The 23,436-nt window shown below is 39.4% G+C and overlaps 1 protein-coding gene across 9 annotated transcripts in view; it reads right to left on the bottom strand.

Moving 5' to 3' along the window:
- Positions 1-2,320: 2,320 nt before the first annotated feature.
- dab2ipb (DAB2 interacting protein b) overlaps positions 2,321-23,436 on the bottom strand; it is a 224,885-nt gene continuing 203,769 nt past the window's right edge. For all 9 annotated transcript variants that reach the window (XM_041811069.1, XM_041811067.1, XM_041811066.1 and 6 more), the window contains 3 exons: positions 15,176-15,378; positions 11,768-11,855; positions 2,321-8,758 (listed from right to left, as the gene is read on the bottom strand). In XM_041811069.1, the coding sequence (XP_041667003.1) occupies positions 8,591-8,758; positions 11,768-11,855; positions 15,176-15,378 (459 nt within the window). In that variant the 3' untranslated portion in view covers positions 2,321-8,590. The remainder of the gene's footprint in view (positions 8,759-11,767; positions 11,856-15,175; positions 15,379-23,436) is intronic.

Here is a 23,436-nt window from a genome sequence, read left to right as displayed (position 1 = left end):
TTTTCAGCAACAAACTTCACAGGCATGTTTTGGGGCCTCTGAGACCAATATACACTTGTCTTAAAGGGGTAAAATATGTCACCTTTAATGTTCTCTTTCAACAATCAAGTTTATGTTTCAAACTTGATTCTTTGACTCATCTAGCTTTTTCCAAAATTCCCTAAAGAGTTTCAGTTTATCCACAGCTTCAATCCCTGGTTTATTCTGCAGAGCTCTGCCTTTCACCAAACAGAATTATTTACAACATTATCTATAGACGGACGCTCTCATGTCTCAAGGATCTTTCAACTCTGCCAGCAAAGGTTTTCTTAGAAAATCAGCCCTTTTTTGAATAGTTTCAGTTTTTACATAAAATCATTGCAGATAAAGGAAATGACACTGGTTCATTTCTGTCTCTATGATTCTGAGTCTTATTTCAAGGCATAGCTGACTGAATGAAATCATGCAAAATCTAAATGAGCACACTGCACCACCATCAGTGCCTCACCTCGGTGTTATTTCCCATATGGGCTCATTAAAAGGCGACATCAGTAGCATCACAAGAGGATGTTAAGGTATATAATGGCAGCACTGTTGGCGCTTTGAGTTATTAACATCTTTGACTTGAAAAGGCCTGATAGATCATCCTAAAATGGTCCATTTTTTTCCCATGCTTTAATACAGTTAAGATTTTAACAACCTCATGGTGCAGTTACTTTAATGCACAAGTTTAATATATCAGGAAATCTGAGAGATTTTCTTCCACTACACACAAACATCCACTCAGGGATTCAGGGATAAACAGGTTAGATTTAGAGGTCAGAGGTCACTGGGCCTCCCTTGGTGGCAGGCCTGCCCACAGAAATGGCAGGGCCCCTGAAAGTCCCAGAGAATGGGCCCTCCCCAGTAGCGTTTTGTTGATGATGTAAATGGATGGATGCTGGACAGGTAGCGTTGGTGTAACCTGTTGCCCTGGCTAATAGTTCCCTCATTTTTGAGCAGAAAAGTGTGTGAATCTATTATTAGACTCTGATGTTAACATTTTGTTTTGTGCTTCTTTTTAAACCTTTTTCTCAATTTTTTCTACTTTTTTTGCCATATTTAATCCATTTTGCTTTTTTGCCACTTCTGTCTATTTTCTCCACTTTTTTAAGCACCCAATTAAACCACTTTGTTTTGCCACTTTTAATCCATTTTTGCTGCTTCTCTCCTATTTTTACAACTTCTTTTTGGCACTTTACCAGTTTTTGCAACTTTATGGCAACTTGTTGCCCATATTTGCCCCCCCCCCCCCCCCATTTTTGCCACTGTATAGCCCTTTGTTACCTGTTTTGGCCACTTTGAACCAGATTTTGACACTTTATGGGCAATAATTGTCCATATTTTCCACTCTAACTTTTTTTGGCCCTGTTTTGCCACTTTTAACCCATTTGCTGGGTTTTCTTTCCAGTCACAGCCCATTTTTGCAACTTTCACCCATATTACCCACTGTGAATCCATATTTGACCACATTTTTGCAACTTTTTGCACATTTTTGCGATTATATAGCCACTTATCAGCCATTTTTGCCACTTCTTTTAGCCATTTGAAACCAATTTTTGCCATTACTTGTCCTATTTTGGTAACTTTTTTGTTGCGCTGCGCTTGGCAGAGACACCCTCACAGTCAGCAAGTGGTGTAATTATGAGGCTATGTCTTCTTGCCTTCCATACTCGTCAGTAGCTTGTTTTATTAGCCTGATGTCCTGAACGCATGCCTCCATCCCTGGGGAGCCTAGACAACGAAACAAGCGCGCCTCACAGGGATCAATTAACACCATAGGAGGGTCTCTTTAAAAACACATGAAGAGGATGCGCTGTTAATGAGGTCTACTGTCCACATTCGATAACATATTGTGTTGTAATCATACTGAAGAGTTTCAGGCTGCATGTCTTTGTCCTTTGAAGCTATACTTAGAAGCAGAATGTGTTTAGAAGAAAATTAGCTTCAGAAAGCTTTCAGAGGCATTCTTGCTACAAAATCCACTCCATTCTTGTTGTTCAGGCCATTTCAGGCTTTCTTCTACCCACTGTTGTGAATAACAATCAGGCAGTATGTAGGTCAGGCTCTCTGAGAAGAAGGCACTGCTCAAACCAAGGCTGTCACGTCCCTCCATCACACCCTCCTCTCCGCCTTTGGACCTCACGTCTGAGCATATGTTCTCCCGAGCTGCTCGTCAACTATCCAGGCCTGCCTGAGTGCTTAATGAACATGTGAGTCATGATGCTTCATTTACATTTCATGATAACAAAGCGTCACCGGGAACGATCCGAGCGAGGCTGCAAGAGACATGACACAGGGGTGAGATTTTAAAATAGCTAAATAAAACTTTAATAGGTCTAGTTGCAAATGTACATAAATTGCACAGCCACATTTTGTCAACACAATTTTCCTCTGTACATTATTGTTTTGTCACTGTTGTCAAAGGAAGCAGAATCCAGCAAATACTTTATACTTTCAACATACTTACAAAAGTATTTTCTACAAGATAATAGAAAACATACAACATCTTTTACTTTATTTATAGCTTTATATTTTGATTGATCTTTTGTCGGCCTGGCTGAAATGTGAGGAGTGACTCAAAAATAAAAACACCAAAAAGAAAGATGGGAACACTGAAGGGATCAAACTGATCATTAGAGTGTATTTAAAAAATATTAAATGGCATTTTTATATAAAATATTATAACTGCCATCTACGTGACAGAATAAAGTGAGACTGAGAAACTTTAGTTGAAAAACTGACACCCCTAAAGCACATTTTAGCTAAACACCTTTGTGTTTCGCTTAAGGATAGTTTTAAGGGCGAAGACTCAAAAAGCTGATACAGTGCTTTTACTGGCAATTATATCTAAAATCAGCTAGCATTAGCCATCAGAAGGTACTGGGAGAACCAATGCTTTTAATGATGTTATGCATGGTTAGGCAATTTGCTGCATGAACCTTGGTCCTACACTGGTCTGACTTCCTGACGGCCATCCTCCAGGCCTGCACTAAGCCCATGCCTGTGTCTGCAGGCATCTTCTACTCCCTCCACATGGCATAAAGCAGCTGACCCTGACCCACGGTCTTGCCAATGATACCCAAAAAGATGTCACAAAGGAGTCCAGTCGGTGCCTCTGGCCAGCATCCAGGCCTCACAAGAGTATAGTAAGACTGGAAGGACTAAGGAATAAGAGACTCTAACCTTCGTCTGCATGCTCAGACACCTGGAACGCCACACTATCTTGCTCAGCAAAACCATCGCCCCATGCACAAGTCCAAATATCTGGTTGATCTCAGCCTCACAGTCAATGGATTGATGGATTACACTGCTTAGGTAGGTGAACTGCTCAACGACTTCCAACTCTCACCATTCCTGGTTTTGATGGCAGCATCCAAGGCATCCTCAAATGCCTGGATCTTTGTTTTGGCCCAGGAGATGTGCATTTTCAACATTTCAGCTTCCTCAACTGGGAAGAAGTCAGAGGTGGAGCCACAACATTTCACAGCACTCTCTGTACCACAATATAGGGCAGACATCAGCTGGATGAGTGCAGGTGGGATCCTGCAGAGCTCCAGAATTCTCTAGAGGTCAGTGTCTGCCTCTTCTACTAGCATTAACGCTAAATCACAGGTTAGCATTTAAATTACAGTCTTTGCGAACAAAACAAAACAAAAAAAGGCTAAGTTTTTTTCATAGTGTTTGCAACAAAACCAGTAAAAATAGACAAAAGCTCAGTCCCAATTCACGTTGACATCTAGGGGTAAGGTAATCCATTTCTCGCTGGCATATAAGGATAGGGTGAAGTGCTAGTGGTACATCAACCTTTAAAATCAACCCATCAGTACAGTCTAAACCAAGTGAATTTGGAAATCTCCCAGAATACCTTGCGAATCAATCGATCAATCAGCAAAAAAATCAAGGATGACAGCATATTGGAAACTTCCAGGTACTGTAATGTTGTTTATAGATATGTAAATCCTATTAATGACTATTGATGACCTATGAATGCCTTCGGGATTGTCCCATTTTGTAGGGGGGATATTTCGCCACCATCCCTTGTCACGCTTTTCCAAAGGTCATGGGGCACTTGAAAACAAGGGGTAGGGGTGAAAATTTGAAATGGGACTGAGTTTAAGCTACCTGAAGGCTGTTGGGGGAGAAAAATAGCCACATTAACTGATTTTAGTCACCAGTCTGAGGATGGAAGTCTGAGGATGGAATCATTTACTTGCAGCTTAAAGCCAAACTGACTATAATTTAGAATTATCAGCAGACTAATGTTGACTACCAAAAGCCACATCCCAAAACAGACTGAGAAGCACTGAAGCCGCTTACCAGCAGTGTAACTCTTTAGCTGCAGAGAGATCTATCAGTTTGTAAGAGGATAAACTTAATTTGTTAAAAGTAACTCAGTCTCACTTTATAACCTGCAGCTGTAGAGAATAGTTTCTGACAAGATGCCAAAGGAAATAAAAAAGCACAAACTTAAATTTATGAAGGTTTGTGAATAAGTCTTACTAAAAAATCCCTTTCTTTACTTTTTGACATTGCCGTGTTTTTCAAACACCTGGACCAGGTGCTGTGCTGAACAAAAGAAAGCTTCATTTAAACACCAACCACTGAACACAAAAGTGCATAGAGCTAGACTGATGAGAAATACAGGATTGTGCTTGTTAATCTCATCGAGACTGGACTCGGCTTGGTGTGAAACCAAGGAGGCATCCTCCAAGACTTCCCAAGAGTCAAACTCCTACTTAGTCAGTTTTTTTTGGCTAGTGATATTACACTCTAAAATACAAAAGCAATAGCTAGAACAGGGAGAACACTGACGGTTAATTTAGTTGTATAGTTCTACCCAATGAGGACAGATGACCGACAGCTATTTTGTATTTACAATATTCATAATGATACAGCAGAGTCTGAGCACAAGATACATTTACAAAAAGCTCTGTTAACATTAGGTAAAAATAGTGTGAGCATTTTATTTACACTTTCCTGGGCTGTCCAGCCTCCTGATACACTCAGTTATCATATATATTTACTATCTGCAGCCAGCTATTCATCGTCATCATCACCATCATCGTCATCAATCACCTTCCAACTGGTAACTAAAGAGAACTAATTATGATATCGATGTTACCACTGGCTCTAGAGCAAGGATGAAACATGCAGAGCCTCACGCTTAATGTACACAGTCTGTTATATGTAAGAAAACAAGTAAAAAATATACAAAATACAGATGAAGAGGTGGTATGGAGCAATAAGAGCAACACCAGAAGATAGTAGGACCAAACGCCGTTTTAAGACCAACTGTGAGTTAGCATCTTCACATTCAGAAGAAAAAGGGGCTCACCCAGTTCACATGGCCGCCGTTTTCCTCTGATATCAGGAGTGGGAAGCTAAAAGCTGTTGTAAACAAACTGCTGTGCTGCGATATAGCAAGGTTTAGGACTTTGGGCTACTGGCCAACTATTCTCTTTTACTGTAACGCAACTGAAAAAGGTTGGAGGTGAAAATCTGGAGACATGACTCATATTAAAGGTACAAAAAGAGGTAGCTCATCAGCTGTCTCATCTGAGACGCCGCACATCTCAGAGGGAAAAACCTGATTTCAAAACATTTAATAAAGCGGAGTAAAGTCTGCTGACAGAAAAAAGCTCGCCCTCAATGAAGACATTCTAAGGCAGTAAGCATAGCTTATATAGCTTTGTTGGCTGCCTCAGCTACGTAGATAACATAGCTATATAGCTAATATAGTTACATAGTTATGCCATAAACAAAGCTACATAGATAATGAAGCTTGCCCACAAATCAGGTATGTAAGCTACATATTTACGTTATCCACATAGCTAAGTTTGCTAAATCTTAAGTTGCTAAAGCTAACTTAGCTTTAGATATAGTGGACAGGTAGTTAACATAGCTAAAGCTAAGCTCACAAATCAGCTACGTAAACTACGTATCTTCTTGATGAAGATGACATTAACCTGTTTAACTGCCAGACCTGTTTGGAAACGATGAAGACGTCATCATAGTCCTCATCTATGTAGCCAAGTTAGCTTTAGCTATGTTTGTTAAAGCTTAACTTGCTAAAGGTAACTTAGCTATAGATTAGTTACATTAGTGAAGAAGCTAATGTAACTAAAGCTAAGCTCAAAAAGCAGCTATGTAAGCTGTGTAGACAAGTTGGCGAGATAGCTATGTAGCTTTAGTTACATTTGCTTAAGCTCACGTTAGAAAAGGTTACTTAGCTTACGTAGTAATGTTCATTAGCTGCTGTAGCTAGCATAGCGATGTTAGCTTTAGCTATATTTTCTAAAGCTCAACTTGCTAATGCTAGAGTTGCTAATGGTAACTTAGCTATAGATTAGGTACATTGGCTAAATAGCTAAGCTAACTAAAGCTAAGCTAAAAAGCAGTTATGTAAACTATGTAGACATGTCGGCAACATAGCTATGCAGCTTTAATTACATTTCCTTAAGCTCAAGTTTGTAAAGCCAGCTTATGTAGTAATGTTCATTATCTACTGTAGCTAGTGTACCTATGTTAGCTTTAGCCAAAGCTAAAGCTAACATAGCTACAGCAAGCTACCATTCTTGTATCTACTTCTATAACAGGTGTTTACTAATTTAATCCAAGATTAGACATCTGGCCTTTTTCTGTTTTATTTATGAAATGTTTTCTTAGTCTGTAATGTTTGGAAAAATATTTAAACTGGAAATACATTGTAGCGGAAAATTACAGCACTTCCTTTCTGGGTTATATGGTGTCTCAGATGAACGCTCTGAAGTCAGACTATAATAAAGTCTACAGGTAATGCAGTCACTCTCAAATTACTGACATAAGTGATATATTAACCACAAAGTCTATAATTCATGAGATACATTTTTAATAACTTTCAGCACTAAAAACACTATCATTTCTTAAATTATGACTTACGACCTGGAATATATCAGAATTACATAATAGGGGAACCAGTGGCTCAACTGTTGGGTCGTTCTTTACTGCATGTCATTCCCCATCCTCTCCAGATACAGGCAAAAAGCCACAAAATATATCTAAAGAAAATCATAACAGCATTTTAGCTTCCCATTCTGAGAGTGACTGAAAAAAATGGCTGCCATGTGGTCATGTTAACCGAAGATGGTGGTGAGGAGTAAAAAAAGACACAAAGAGGAAAATAGAGGGTAGTGGGGATAACATGGGGGTTTATATCATCACAGTTTGATGCAGCATACTTCATTACCACTGATGAACAAAGCAGTGAAAGAGGAAATGTTGTAACCGAGGCAGCCATTATTACAACGGCCCACCAGTCCAGTGTATAGTATGAGTGTGTATCCAAACACGCCTCTTCATAGCTCTTGTGCTACTAGAGAGAGAAGACCACCCACAAGTTGAGATGAAACCTGGGTTTGATTCATCTTTACACTAAAAGCAATGAAAAGCACCAAAATTAAAGAGCCAGTCGCTTGATTCTACCTTGAAATGTGGTGAGCACTGATTTAGATTTCTGACGGAGACCGTGGTGCTGATCAGTGCTCGGTGTGGTCTCCTCCTCCAGGGCTCGAAAGCAAAGCTACACACTACAGTCTTTCATTGTAAGAGAAGAAAAATAAAACTCACTCCTAAATAAAGGGCTGCTTTTATATATTTGAGATTATCAAATATAGATATGTGTGTATACTCTATAGAAGAAAAAATGCATATATCTATATTAGATTTCATTAATATAGTATCACATAGAATTTACTTTTTAATGTTCATAATATATTTATGTGTGTACAATTTAATTTTGTATCCTTTACAAATCCACAGTATAAGTTGTGCCTTTTTAGATCTATTTTTTGCAGAAAGAGGGGAAAAAGTGGAGGTGTGTTCCTCACTTAAGGCGTTTCTGTACCAATAGCTTCTCACAAAGTGCACTACATAGGGATGGAGGGGGGAGAAGGGGGTCCGAGGGACACTTAGGAACACACCCGAAGGACATAAAGATTGTTTTGGACTAAAAATATTTTTTCTTCTGCTCCTATTTGGTTCTTAATAAACAATGACTTTCAAATAAAGCACTAGAAAGTAATCCTCTCAGGACAACTGAAGTGATAATCCTTGATGCGTGTTATTGTTTTTAAGTGAGTCCACTTGGTCGTCAAGAGGGAGAGGGATTTAGAGAAATAGAGAGAGGAGGGTTTTTATAGCGACCTTGTCAGGCGGTATCACTGTGTGTGGTTATATAGTGGTTCGTCCCAGGTGTCTGCAGGGTCTTGAAATGTCACAGCGACTGCATACATCCGCAGGAAAAGTGTTTGATGGAGAGTTTCATATGTACAGGCTCCGCCCCCTGCCTCCCCCTCAACCGTCACCCTCATAATGAAGGCCGTCTGGTGATCTTCAAGTGATCTGTCTGTCACACTGCAATCCCGCCTCTTTCAGGTGAGCGTCATCCTCACTGATGTCCAGAAAACTAGGTCTGTTTAAAAACACGCACACCCCCATGGTCTTTCAAACCGGGCATGCTTCCACTCATGCATGTATGTAGACGTCCCCTCTGTGATAAATGTACAGGCACTCCACGCTCCGTGCAGTCTGTTTAACAATTGCTGCTGTTCCTGAACTCTCCGTTTTCAGTGATCTGCAGTTTGCTGGGGTTGGTGGGCGAGATGCCGTTGCGGGTCTGCATGCTGTATCGCTCCTTCAGCTGGGTCAGAGCACTCATCAGGCGGGCATTGGCTGCATCCAGTGATGCTATGCGCTTCTCCTGCAGACACATACATTCAGTTAGAGACAAAAGCCTCAGAACATCAACATACATACATTAATGACAATGCGTACTGAAAACAAAATGAGTTAAAAAACAGTGAATCCATAGTAGCATGAATCTGAATATGAGGGTGCAACAAGCTTGAAGCTATAAAGGAGGAGGCTGGGGTGGAGGAGATTAAGCTTTGTCAGCAGCAGCAGCGTGGTGGATCTTATTCCTGGAGGGTCCACTGTAGCTACGAATGTGGGTGGAACTATCGGTATATGTGTACGGTAATGTAACAATAATATCAAAAACATGATTGTTCAAAGAGTTTACTAAAGGGATTTAGCGTCAACAGCGGCTGTTCTGAAAGAATGCGCTGTTGTAAATACTGCCTCATTTTTGTTCAATAAAACATCTTGCTAAAGGTTTTATTAGCTGAAAGTTACAAATTATATTTTCAGTAATGCTCAGTATCTGTTGCTCTGTTTGGGGCACTAAGTGTTATAAAGGACATATAATTTACCCTTTTAAGGCGTTAAGTTTAAGTTTATATCGGTCTCAGAGGACCCAAAAACATGCTTGTAAAGTTTGTTGCTGAAAAAAACACTTCAGTATTTGATTTTTGTATGTCTAAAACTCCTCTGTTTCAGCCCTGCATAGAATGAGCTTTATCTTTGTCTGTGGCTTTAAATGTTACTGAGCTGTCTGACTCCGCCCCTGACCCCGCCCTCTCAGGAAATGGATGTGGCTGAATAGACGGGGCTTCCCTGATCCTGCTTTCAGCTGTCAGCCTAGAGGAGGATCAGAAGAGGAGGGTGGGACTTTCTTCCAAAAGAGGAGGGCCAACTGAACCTGGGGGCAGTGGCAACTCCCCACATGACATCATGAGGGGAAAATCTGGGAACGTTGGAGAAAGAGAGGTGTGGGGGGATGGACTTTTTTCCTAATTTTTGGGGGGATTGTGGACAGGCTGGGGGCCCATATTTTTGTTAGAAAAGCCTGAAAAAGAGTATTTTGCATATGTGACCTTTAAGCATGCTGTTGACTGTGTAAATGCATCAGGGATTTAATTCTTCCAATATTCATTTATCATTAATTCTTAATACAAAATTTGAGATTAACCAAACAGAAGAGTTCTATCTATAGAATTCCCACATTTTAAGAGGTATTAGTTGGTTAAATAAGAATTTCAGCAGCTCCACTAAAAAGAGAAATGTTTTTGAAGATGATCGTCTCATATTAATATATTGTGTTATACTGATCAATGCTAATAAAGTTAGCTAAACATGCTTGTCTAAGTCATCTGTGGTAGTTTTTTGACTTTGTCCTCTAGTAGAGGGCAGAGTAATAATAATTTTATCCTGTTTGAGTTCTTTCGGATAAAGTTTACATATTTTAATCTCCAAATTGCTCTAATAATCACATTTAGCATCACGTTTCTATGCAAAGTCCCATTTAGACAGAAAGAACCCGAAGTTGCGCCCAAATTTCACGCAAAGAATCGTAGGGGCTAGGAATGAGGTGGATAGGAAAAAAGACATCTTTTAGTTATAAATGCTACATTTGGTTCTATCTATATAAAACATAGAAATTTTTCATAACACATTTATGCAGGTGTTTTTTCATCTCATTTTTTCATGTTGGTACAGGAAGAAATTCCGTGGGTATTTTTAAAAGCAGTATTACAAAGCATACATAACTAAGACTGGAGGAAGCAAAAGGGTTGTGACAATCAAGGACATGAACTAGAGAATTAAATGATGCTACAGTGAATGACTCAGGTAGTTTAATAGAGGATGTCTCCCTGGACCGTTCCTGAAGCTGCAGTCAATGTGAGAATCTTCTACTGAATTGAAACTGTGTCTTAACACTGAAATAGCAAAACTTAGTGGAACGAGAGAGTTCTTCACTTAAAGAGAATGTCTTTATATTAACACTTTTTTTATATAATAAAAAAATAACTGCTTTTGCCTATGGATATTTGTTCCCACACACCTCTGTGTGAGAATGTGAAGGTGTGTATGAACCTCAATGCTACAAATCTCAGGGGGGGGAACTGTTCCACTGCTGTGCAAACTTGTACACCACCGAGCAAAGCTTATATTCAGTTTTTCTTTTTATTGTTGAACACTTCCAGCTCTGAGTTAATTCAGGTGAAGAAACTGTAATGCTTGTGCATTTCTGGAGGAAATTACAACAAGAGCAGAACTTTAATCTCTCTTCCGGGGGGTCTTGCATGACGCTGGTTGTGTTGTTGTAAGATGGCTAAGCCACGACAGCATGCTTTTCTCCTCGTCTTCATAATGAGCTTTTTATTTCATCCCCTTCACCTGTTTACAGAGGGAGACAACTTATTGCTTCGCTGTGGCCCGCCTGTTTGCAGATGCAAAGTGTTATTAGTTTAGGCGTGATGGCAGTTAATCACGTATGCATGTCTGTGTTTGTGTAAATGTCATATTGAAGATAAGTAGCTCTGCTTTAAATCAAGCTCATCTCCAAAGATGAACATTTATGTTTCTTTGCATCTCATTTAAACTTTTTTTTTTTTTGCAGAACAAATGGAATCCAGAGTCAATGCTCCAGCTGTGTTTAATCCTTCATGGGAACAGTTATGCCCACACAATCCTCTGCTTAATTTATAAGGATCTTTCAAAGCATCATCAGCCAGATTTCAAAGCCTCTGCAGGGACTTTGAAAAGATTTTAAACTCTGTTCTATATAAATAAGAGCCACATGGATTATAGAAGAGCTCCATGTTGACAGAAAAGCAGAACAGAAATGTGTAGATGTATGTTTTATAAGGGAGACAGGGAGTGGGAGTGAGCTGAGAAATACTGCTCAGCCATTCAAGCTTGTCAACGCCAGAGCTGAGACAGCTATGAATTAAACATGTCGCTGTGTTTCAGTGACCCTTTGTTTCCTGGAGTAGAGGACACAAGTGGCAGCTCATACAAATGACACTCACAGAAACTGAACATCTCTAAAGTGTCTGTCATTTTATTTTTGCAGGTTTAAGCTGACCTGTGCATCGATGATCTTCTGTTTGGAGTCGACCACTGCCTGCATGTCAGAGTGGTCCTTCTTCAGCTCCTCTTCCACAGACATTAACCTGGAGAGAAGACAAAAATCATGAGAGCAAAACTGAAGCAAAAAGCCACATTCAACCACTGACTGCATAGATAACAGACGTGGCCCCCTGGTTTATTGAATGGTGCTCTGAAGCCTGGGGTTTGACATTTTCAGGTGGTTACTTCTAGATTTTTTTCTGGTTGACCCATTATTTCATATACCAAACAATAGATGCCATTCTGCATTTTCCTTCCAACTATTCACAGAGCATTCAGAAAGTATTCAGACCCCCTTCCCTTCTTTTTAAATTTAGTTATATTGCAGCCTGATGCTACAGTCAAAAAAGTAATTTTTATTCTCATTAATCTACTCTCAGTACCCTATCCTCATAACTTGAAAGAATTTTAAATAAGGTTTGTCTTTCATTTGCAGATTTTTGCAAACTTCAAGTGGTCTTTCGTGTGTTTTGCAATGAAGATAGCTTCAGTCTAGCCACTCTGCCATAAACCCAGATCAGTGGAGGGCTGCAGTGATGGCTGTCCTTTTGGAACTTTGTCACCTTTCCACACAGGATCTCTGGAGCTCAGTCAGAGTGACCATCAGGTTCTTGGTCACCGCTCTTACTAAGGGTGTGTTCACACTAGGCCATCCGTACCATGCCGTATTCTAACCATGCTGAAGCCCATTTGACCCCCTCCCCTGTCCCCCCTTTGGCCCGCACTCACACTGCTCAACGCATCCAGGCCTGGGCACGGATACGTCTCGCGCCGACGTCATTACACAAAGTAAGTTAAGAGTTATTGCTCACAGCATATAATCTGGAGCCTGCTCAGAGTTCCAAGCACTTCTGCTGAATGAAACACGGACTTTTTAACTCGTATGAGCACCTACAGTCATTCCTCTGCGTGTCCTTATACTATCTGAATCCCCTTGGCATTCCTTTATGCCCCACGAACTGTGCCTTTTCTCAGCATAATCCTGGATGCCTGATGCACCAAACAAGCTCTCATGTGTCCAGAGCAGGATTAAATGTTCAGTTAAAAGCTTTTTTTACCATGACGAGAGCAATTTTAACCATCTGATGAGAGCTGGAGGTGAAAACACCTCAGGATTAATAAATGATGCCCCGTTCAAACGTCAGCGATCAAGATCCCACTTTCACTTCTTAGTGACATGAAATAGGATTAGAGGTAAGTTATTTCAGTGGATGATAGTTTGACATTATAATTTTTTAATAAGAGAGGTTAAATCAGCTGTGTGATTAACCCTTGCACACACTTGTCTGCGTATTTGGCACTCTCCTTTACGCACGGAGGATGAAAGGTGTTTGTTATCCTGTGAGCTGCTGTTTGTGACTAAAACAAGGGAAGAAGCTTTATTTTACAAACCAAAAACCCTCTCACAGTCATTAAAGCCTGACTTTGCCAGAAACTGGTCAGAAATGTGGACTGGACTGGGATCCTGCTGTCTCTAGCACGCAGCTGCTGCCTGGTGGGCTCTCTGAAGCAGGTCCTCTTTTTGTTACTTCATGCTACGCCACATTCCCGCGCTTGTGCTCCTTCATTTGCATCTGTGCCATGCCTAGGCCCACCTCATCCATCCATACCGGGGCCACAAAAGCGTGCCGGGGCTGCGAAGCATGCTGTGCCAAAGCACGGAACTATTGCACTAACACTGGCCAAAGGTACCAGACTTTAGGCTGAAACGGGCCCAGGCACGGTACGGATGGCCTAGTGTGAGTACACCCTAATGCCCTTCTCACCCAAATGCTCAGTTTGTCCAGGCGACAAGCTCTTGGAAGGGTCCTGGTTGTGCCAAACTTCTTCCATATGAGAATTATGGAGGCCACTGTGCTCTTGGGAAACTTCAGCAAAGATCCAGATAAATGGGAGGAACCTGAGATTAATTTCAAGTGCTTTTCCAAATGGTCTAACTACTTATGCAAATGTGACTTTTCAGTTTTCTATTTTTAAAAAATGTGCAAAAATGTCTAAAATGTGTTTTTTTTTACATTGTCATCATGACATACTGAGTGTAAATAAATAAGAATATATATATTTTTTATTGTAGCATCAGACTGCATCTGAATACTTCCTGAATGCACTTTACTTGAATATACTTAAGTCCTTCGTTTGACAGCTGAAACTAAGTGCTTGTTAGTCCATAACCTCATGGTTCTTGCTCTACCATTTGTCATGATAATGCCTCTTTCCTTCCTTGCAATTTTACATATTAAGGTCAACGTCCTGGTCAACACTTGGCTTGAAGCTCACTGAGGTGCATACATTCTGCACAGTACTCCAACTGTGTCACCGACTCTGGTACAAACTGCTCCCTCTCTTGTCGATCTTTGTTTTTCCATAGCTTGTGCTGCTTTCCGTCTGTTTTCAGAGGAGCCCACTTTCAGCACGTCAATCTGACTTCAAGTGACCTTTTTGTGTACGTGTGCTTACTTTATACATAGTTCCTGTGTGAACTTATAATTCTCTCTCAGTCTTGTGTCTCCAGCTGCTGTGATGGACTCTGCATAGATGGATCCATTAAATGAGGTCATGGGCAGTCGGTCGTGGCAAAACGATGGCATGAAATATGGGAAATTACAGGTAGAATTTTGTTTACCTCCAACTGCATTATCTAGACCAGTGTTTCTCAACCTTTTTGTGGCCCCCTGCTTAAAAGATTTGAAATTTCTCAAGTCACCCCAATCCAAATATATCAATAAACGATGACTATTCTAAATCTGTGACTTTGTGAGATTTGAGGAGTAGTAAATTTCCAAAGCACAAGCAATTTTAATTTCTTTCTTGTAACTGATACACTTTGAAGGCATCAAGCCTTCACCAGGAAGTTGCACAGAACTTAAAAACATGCTGTGATGTATTTCTTCCCCATGAACCTTAGCTAAACTGAATGATTCTTGTGCAATAAAAACTGAGACCAAACAGATTTCAGAGAATCACCCATGCACTGGGTGCCAAAAAAGTGTAGTAGAAACACTTTCTCCCTTAGTTACTTAAAAAAAAGCTTGTGAAAACAGCTAATTATAGGCACACTGGACAGCCTATTGGCACAGAATTAACTGAAATGACACCTAAGAGACAGGAAACAACACTCACCTTTCAGAGAGTCTTTCCTACTGATAAAAAACTTTAAGCCTTGATATGATTTAAACAGGAAAGTTATACTAAAGTCACTCCCTTTACAACTTACATTACTAGAAAAATGTGAAACGTTAAATCTCTAATGAAGCTGGCCATTTAAATATAAGGCCAAATGTGGAAACTTGAGGAACTGCTGTTTGGGCACCTCATGTTTAAATTCAACACAAAAGCTTTGTTTCCTCCTTCTTCTCTTTCTTACCTGCTGATGATACTTTTCATCTGGAGGTCTTTGTCATCCTGCTGTCTGCGCAGGCGCTCCTCCGACTCCTCTAGCCGGGCCTGGTACTCCATCAGAACCTTCTGGGCCTGTTCATCCTGGCCCTTCAGGCGGGCCTCATACTCCTCCAGCTTCTGCACTGATGCCCGCAGCTTCTCCTGCAGCACAGCGATCTCCTGCTGGTACTGAACAAAGAAGCACAGAGAAATTATTTTCATCATCATCAGCCCAGACAGTGGGGCAGGCTTCTTAGCTACCATAAATAAGAGGAAGCTCTCAATCAGGCCTGAGATTATGCTCTGTTGTTCCTTGAACTGAGTATCATCTCTGTCTAGAAATGTCCCTTTCATTTAATTATATGCTTCATTTACAAACCATTGTAATTATTACACTTTCCTAAAGCTGACCTGCAAAATGCTCCTCACATATCTTTGTGTATTTTTCCCTAATTGTTTTATTCATATCAATCAAACACTCTAAATGTAGAGAGAGGCTTTCAGCAACCTAAGAAAGTCTCAGCTTCAACTGTTTGGCTGTGAAACCAATGACCTGAAGAGAGATTAAACTGGCAGAGAAAAGAGGGTGAGACATAAAGAAAGGACGTTTAGGATAAATGAGGACAAGTGGAGGTGAGGAGGGAGACATGCAGCCAGTGAAGTGGGAGTCCTCTCTGTGAGATAAGTCCTGGAAATCTCTCCCTGACCTCTCCCTGGACCTCAGAAAGAAGGATTTAGAAAGAGTTTTCTCCAGGTGAGGAGGGGGAGCACTGAGGGAATCAAAACTCCTCCAGGAAGAAAAACACATTCCTTCAAACAATGACGGATTCAGCATTTGGTCACACGAGGACAAGTCAGAAGGAAGGACTGACAAGGACGCAGGAAAGAGGCTGTATAATCTCATCAGCAGCCACAGGCCTTGAGGTTAATGTTAGCATCAGCATTCTAACATGCTAAAATGCAATGCTAACATGCTATTGTTTAAAAAGTATAGTTTAGCATGTGCAAATGATAGAAATGCTATCCCCCGTTTTTAAGCTGCTATGATCTTCTGTGTGAATTCTGGTGGCTCCTGTCAAACTGGCATTATCCAGAAAAATATGATGCTAATCCTGGTTATAAGAGCAATTCAGATTAAATACTATATAAACGTCATCTGGTACACCTCAAGAGAATGATGGGATTATTCCTCTGCCCTCTGTTGTCCAGGAATGAGAGGAAAATGTGAAGAAATTACCTCAGGTAATATACACAAGTACATTAATCTATTTTCATAAGCTCTTAATTATAAGGACTATCACATTTGGTTAAAGGAGGTAGGGGACCACTTTACATATTTTAAAACCTTAAAATTTTTCTCTCTAGTTTGTGGATGTTTTGACATTTGCATTATTCTATAAACAAGTCCCTTTTTAATGTGTGTTTTCATTAATATCCATGCTTTATCTGGTCATCTCTTCAGGTTGGTTAATCTGAAATTCCAAGTTAATTAATGAACACTCAAATCCCCGAAGCAGTGAAAATCATGTTTACCTACAAAAAGTATTCAACCCCTTGGATGTTTTACCCTTTAATTTATTTCATAAATCAATCATGGTCACTATAATTTGGCTTTTTTGGTGGCCTCTCTCACTAGTCTCCTTCTTGCACACTCACTTAGTTTGCGAGGACGGTCTGATTTAGTTAGATTTATATGTGCCATATTCCTTCCATTTCTTCTTGACGATTTATTGACCATGAATGATTTATGAAGTAAATAACAGTGTAAATTTACATTACATTTTTAGGCACTGTAAATCACTGCTGTTAAAGACAAATATTTAACTTCACCTGGTTATTAGTGCAACCACAGACAGACAAAAAAGGTCAATTCTATACTGAGGATAAATCTATTATTGTTCATGTTCACTATAATTTTGTTAGATTTAATTTTGGGCTTTAGTGCTCTTATTGTAAATGAGTGTAAAAGTTTATTTCATTCACACAAGGAAATCGTTTTTATCTGTTTTTCTGAGATTATGATTTGACTTTTTGCTTGTTTTTATGTTTCCTTGATAGTGATGGTATTAACTCAGAAAAATAAACAAATAAAAACAATTTGTAATTCAGATATAATGATGCCAATAAATCACAAAAAACAAGCATTTCATTTTCTTACATTAAAATTAGAAGTTTCCATAGATAGGACAGCAAGGTGGGGTACACAGAAATAACTACTAGACCACAGGTCCCCCAGTGTCACTTAATTTTAACGACTTAAAAGATTCACTTATCATTGTTTTACTGTAAGATGGTAAAAACATATTTTTATTATGGTTAAGACACTAACTTTAAGTACTGTCAAATCACAACACAGCATTAGTTAGGGGTAAATGGATGTTTGCTCTGAATTTCACAGCAATGCATCCAATAGTGCTTAAATATTTTAGTTAAAGATAAAAACATTTATCTTTATCCAAACTGATCCCAACTTTCCTGATCATCTTGACTTGTCCAAACTCCTTTTAATAAAAGTAATCTAGCAGTCAGCAAGTAGAAAAAACTCTGATTATAAAATCAGTTTATTTTTTTAATTTCTAGATCAATGAAACAGTACTTAATAGCTCAGTTCAATATTCAGCGATAACTAATGATCACGGTGTCAAACTATCAGCTCACCTGAACAATCACATTTGTTTACACACACTGAGGAGGCTGCTGGGAACATTTAACTTCTCTCGTCACCCTCTGCTGACTCTCCCATGTCACTCTTCTGCAGACCACTGGGACATTTTTCCCATCAGCCCCCTCTCTTCCCAGGGGAAATAGTGACCTCAAATAGATTATTCTTATCGGCTCCCCTGCCCTCTCTCTGCTCGTCTAATATCCCTCTGCTCTTGTCACCAGATCCCCCGAGAGAGAGTGACATCTACTGTATCTGTAAGTGCCTTTGTCCTGTCAGTCAGACGCACAATACATCCACTCTGTTCCCCTCGTGTCTTTCCCTGCGTCAGCGGGACAAATCCTGCTCCCTGACAGAAAAATATAAAAACCATGACAACAGTTTGGGGTATTAGAATCAAAGAGATCTTCCTCTCTGCCTTTTCATTTAGCTTCTGCACTGAGACTTTAGAGTGCATTTTGAGCTAACATTTGCTTGTCTCAGTAGCCATTTTGGAATTTTTAGTGAATTAAATGTTTCCCTGAAGTACAACCCCTTGCCTTGCCTCTAATCTTAGAGAAAGAGACCAAGACTGTGAGACCAAATCCAGAACATAAGGGTTTTTCTTTTGGAAATAAAAACTAGATTATCAATCAACTTGAAAAAGAGCAGTTTTCCCCCTAAATCCAAAATCCTCCTGGAATTATAAAGTTATAAATTTGAGCATGCAAACATTTAAGCATTAAAGAAGAACTTTAACCAAATTTATCCTGCAACATGACCAAGCTCACTTTATGCATCATAAAATATTGATCAAATAGCTAGATTATGCCGCTTTTTATTATCTCCAGTGTTTCCCACAGGATTTTAGTAGACTATGGAGAAGGACTCAGAACCTTCTAGGGAGGTCCAGGGGCAAATTCAGCGGTTTTGAGTTAAGTGCACCAATCTTGTGCATTTTTAGAGCAAAACTAAGAGGCTTATATTTTCTCTTTAAACATTTTTCTCTTGTAATAACTAAATCAAAGGTGTACCTTTTTTATGATAGCTTTCATTTTAATCCCCGTCTGACCTGAGGAAAAAAAAAACTGTACGATAACCATTTTCTCTGCCATCTAAAGACTACTTTCTACCTTGTCTTTAACTGATTTTTATTTTTCTGATCTTACTAATACATCCAACCTCTATAAAGGTTTTATTTAAAATAAAACTAAAACTGTGACACAGTCTTATTTCTTGTATTCTTGTTTACTTTTATTCCTTAATGCTCAAGTTGATTTTTATGTTTTTTACCTTTTTAAATGATATATGAATTTAATTTCTATGTTAACATCTGTCAGTTACACTCTGATCCTCTCCTCTTGCCAGTGTAACTCAGGAATTAATCTCTGACTCCTGCAGGAATTATGAATTACCCAACCAGTCACTAAAATCAATGATTCTTTTATTTAGCAAGAACTGAAATGCCTCTTTTCCTCGCTCTGCCTTAGTAGTGGGTGTTAAGAGTTTTTAACATGTTTTATATCCACTGTTATTATTTCCTGTAAAGTGACTGACTGAGGCTCAGTCTTCTCAATAACATGCTTGCAAGCTGAGATTTTGTCACGTACAATGAGAATAATGCTGGAATATTTATTAAATTAGAAAGTAAGGTAGCTGTTGTGCACTCTGCACGCATGTGCAAGATGCACGGTGGGAGCACACAAATCCAAATTGTCAAGGAGATCCTACACGGCTATAGAGAGGAGAGGGACAAATGTTTCACCTGAGATTTTTCAAGGCTTCCTCTCAGTGTAGAGCATTTGTGACACACTGCATGCGGCATGGCTCAGGAGCTTTGTTAAAACCTAACGTTGGTGGGGCAAATAAGACTACAGTGATATGGCAGAGTGCCATGATCTAGACCAGTGCCTCCCAAAAGTGTGTGCCCTGGGGCTACTACAGATGAACCGTGAAAGGCCTTTTAGCTCATGTAAACCATTTGCATAATTTTAAAAATTGAAAAAAGTTTTATCATAAAATACTTTAGAACATATGAAAATGCTTTTTGAAGTCCAATAACTAACAAAACACAGGCAGAAGATCTAACTTACAGGTCACCTTTTCAACATTTATTTTGTCTGATGTACAGAACAGGTGTCATGGTGTGACTGGTGCTGTATTAGTTGGTGATGCTCCATATGACATTCCACTATCCTGCAATAATGTTGCTAGAAAAGGGTTCATGGAGTCACAATGCACGCTTGAAGTGATTAGTGTCAGAAAAGAAAATACAGATGACTTTGCAGGTGCCTGTTTGTTCAAAATAAATGCTGGTGGCTTATTAATTGTACTTAATGACAAAGCCTGCCAATGTCTTTTTAAAATCAGGCATTTGCATCAAAATCCTTTTATGATGAAATAAAAATGAGGAGTTAAGAACTTTGAATCTCATGTTATGGTTGAATGACTCATCTCATTTCTTCTTGCTATCAGATATTTTTTCTTCTTACAAGTAATTTGTGCCTCCATTTTGCCAGTCTTGAAATAGGAGCAATAGCTGGGGTTAAATTCATGCAGTATAAAGGACATTTTGTCCAAGTTGTTTGTGTTCTAAGTAGTTCTGCAATGTAAAAAATGCAAATTTAGTCATATCTTACAGTAATTTCTGCAAAAACCTTGTGCCTTTTCCAGCAACTTTCACAATCATCTTCAACTTTATGACATAGGGATCAAAATGCATGGCACATATTCCATCCTACTTGACTTTCATATGCATTAAACACTTGCTCTAACATATTCTGTGTTACTGAACTGGAAAATTAAATTTCAAATAGCATGTTTTTTTTTTTTTTTAATAAAAAGTGCTATTAGTACTATTAATGCACTTGTGTTCATGTAGGTATACGAGCAAATTATATCCTGATTTTATTTCATGCACTGATGTCTGCTCCTCCTAACAAGGAGGGTGTGCAAGCTTATTTGTAATACATCACTAAACACAGATAATATATTTGTTTTAAAATGGAGACAGTAGGGCCTGTTCTGTGAGGACTGTGAGCACCATCAGCTGCAGTCTGTGTTTTCATCGTGTTTTCCTTCTCTTGTTGCTGCTCAGCTATTTTAAGGTGTCTGTGGCTTCTTTGTTAAGACTGAAGTTATTGCCTTCTTTGGTTGCTCTCCCTGCTCGGGCTGCTGGCTTCCATAAAGTGTGAGCTATGTTAGGATGACAGGTTTGTATTCATTATGGATGGAAAAAGAAGAAAAAACTGGGGGAGAGAAAGTGGCAGCCAATCAAAGCATGCAAGCGAAGCAGAGGGTGAATGGTTGTAAAGGTCTCTGAGACGAGAAGCAGGAACGTGGGCAGAGGAAGCAGCAAAAAGCCTTTTTCTGTGTCTGACATCGAAGCAAGCACACACAAGCTGGAACGTGTCTGTGTGGATGTGCTGCATGTGCATACACACACATATACACACACCTGCTTTGGGCGATCAAATTCATTCCAGAGTTGGAGAGAAAGAGGAGGGAAAGTTACAGTGGAGGGACAGAGAGGTTAAAACTGAGATATCTAAAGTTTTCAAGGCCAAGTCTCACTGCACACTAAATGATCACAAGATTTTTTTCCTTTGAATAAGACATAAGAGTCTTTTACTTCCTCAGAGTTCAGCTCAGAATGAAATATTCAAGGATGTTTTTTGGAGACATAAAGTTGATTATTGAATTTCCCTTCGGGGATAAATTAAGTTCTTGTATTATATTGTATTGTATTGTATTGCAAAGTGTACGCTTAGGCTCAGTTATAAATAAATCGTGCAGAATTTTAATACAATTCATGTCAATTTCAATGACAAATATTTAGGATATTTAACCTGCTGAGAGTAGATCTGCCATCTTATCCTGCATAAGAAATAGATGTGACTTAAGTCACCGGACCTCTTTCACCAACTGTTTTTAAGAAGAAAAAAAACATCTTTTACAGTTCTTAAGGAGAATCTGAATAGCCAAAGTCTTCCTGTCCCTAAGATAGCATTTTTACATTATTACCCAAAATGCCATACCCGTTCAAGGTAGACTTACCATAAGGTACCTCAGTGTGAAACGTATATTATTACCCTTGTTTTAAGGAAAACCTAGTTTATTCCCAGTTTTTGATAACAGCACTACATTACTCAAAATCCTAGATGTCCCAGCAATGGTTGGTCCCCCCTTGCACTTCCATATTATGTCCACTTCCGCAGCTACTAGTAAATTTAACGGTTGTTTTACAACAAAAGACTGTTTGAAAGGAGAAATCAAAATACAGTGCATTCAAAGTATTCAGACCCACTTCACTTTTTTCAATTTTCTTAAGTTGCAGCCTGATGCTACAGTCGGGGGGGTTATATACAGTCCCATCATGGCACGGTGAAAACAGAACTGAAAAAAATCACACTGACATAAGTAGGTATGCAAAAAACACTTGAAATTTAGCTACAGCCCCAGTTGACCTGTGGTGCCATAAAGTAATTGGACGTGATTGAGAAAGGCACACACCTCTCTACAGAAGGCCTCACAGCTGACATTGCATATCAGAGAAAAACCAAGCCATATGAGGCCAAAGGAACTGTCTGCAGAGCTCAGAGACAGGATTGTTGCAAAGCATCGATCTGTGAAAGGCCACAAAAATGTCTTCTGCAGTGAAGGTTCCCAAGAGCTCAGTGGCCTCTGTAATTTTCAAACGGAAGAAGTTTGGCACAATCAGGACACTTCTAAGAGCTGGTCGTTTGGCCAAACTGAGCAATCGCGGAGGAAGGCCTTAGTAAGAGAGATGACCAAGAACCTGATGGTCCCTCTGACTGAGCTCCAGAGATCCTGTGTGGAGATGGGACAAATTTCCAGTAGGATAACCGTCAGTCCAGACCTCTACAGATCTGGGCTTTATGGCAGAGAAGCTGGACAGAAGCCCCTCCTCAATGCAAAACACATTTGAAAACCCCTTGGCTTTCATGTGTTTTTTTTTTTTTTTCAAACTCCTGGACTCTCATCAAGGTTCATAAATATCTCAGTAACGATCAAGAGAAATGGGTGGCCCCTCAGCTAAATTTCAAGTGTTTATGCAAAGGGCCTGAACATTTTTGTCAGGGTGATATTTCAGATCTTTTTATTTTAATACATTTGCAAACCTTTCTAAAATTTGGTTTTCACTTTGTCATGATGGGGTACTGAGTTCAGACTAATAAGAATAAAAATGTTTTTCCTACTGTAGCATTGGCTGCAACATAACAAAACTGAAAAAAGGGTGTCTGAATTCTTTCTTTATGCACTGTATATGATCCTGTAGATTACACAGACAATGATATTATCATTACCCAGAATCCTTGAGTGTCACAGCAACATCTCTGATTGGTGGAGCCATACGTTTCAGTTATAGGCTGCTACAAGTGAAGTTGAGGGTTTTTCTATTTAAAATTTCAAATAGAAACATTTGGAGGGATTTCCAGTCAATATAGGTCAGTTGCAATGCATATTTGTAACTCAAAATATAGACTTTAAAAAATCCAAAACATCAAGATTTGGACCCTAACTGATTAACAGCAATACTAAATCCCCATATGCGCAAGTTTTAATCTGAAAAAAGTGAGGGTTTA

The sequence above is a fragment of the Cheilinus undulatus genome, linkage group 17, assembly GCF_018320785.1.
Source record: "Cheilinus undulatus linkage group 17, ASM1832078v1, whole genome shotgun sequence".
In the NCBI taxonomy this organism is placed as follows: domain Eukaryota; kingdom Metazoa; phylum Chordata; class Actinopteri; order Labriformes; family Labridae; genus Cheilinus; species Cheilinus undulatus.
Note: the sequence above shows the minus strand (reverse complement) of the source record. Positions and strands in the feature narration are given on the sequence as shown.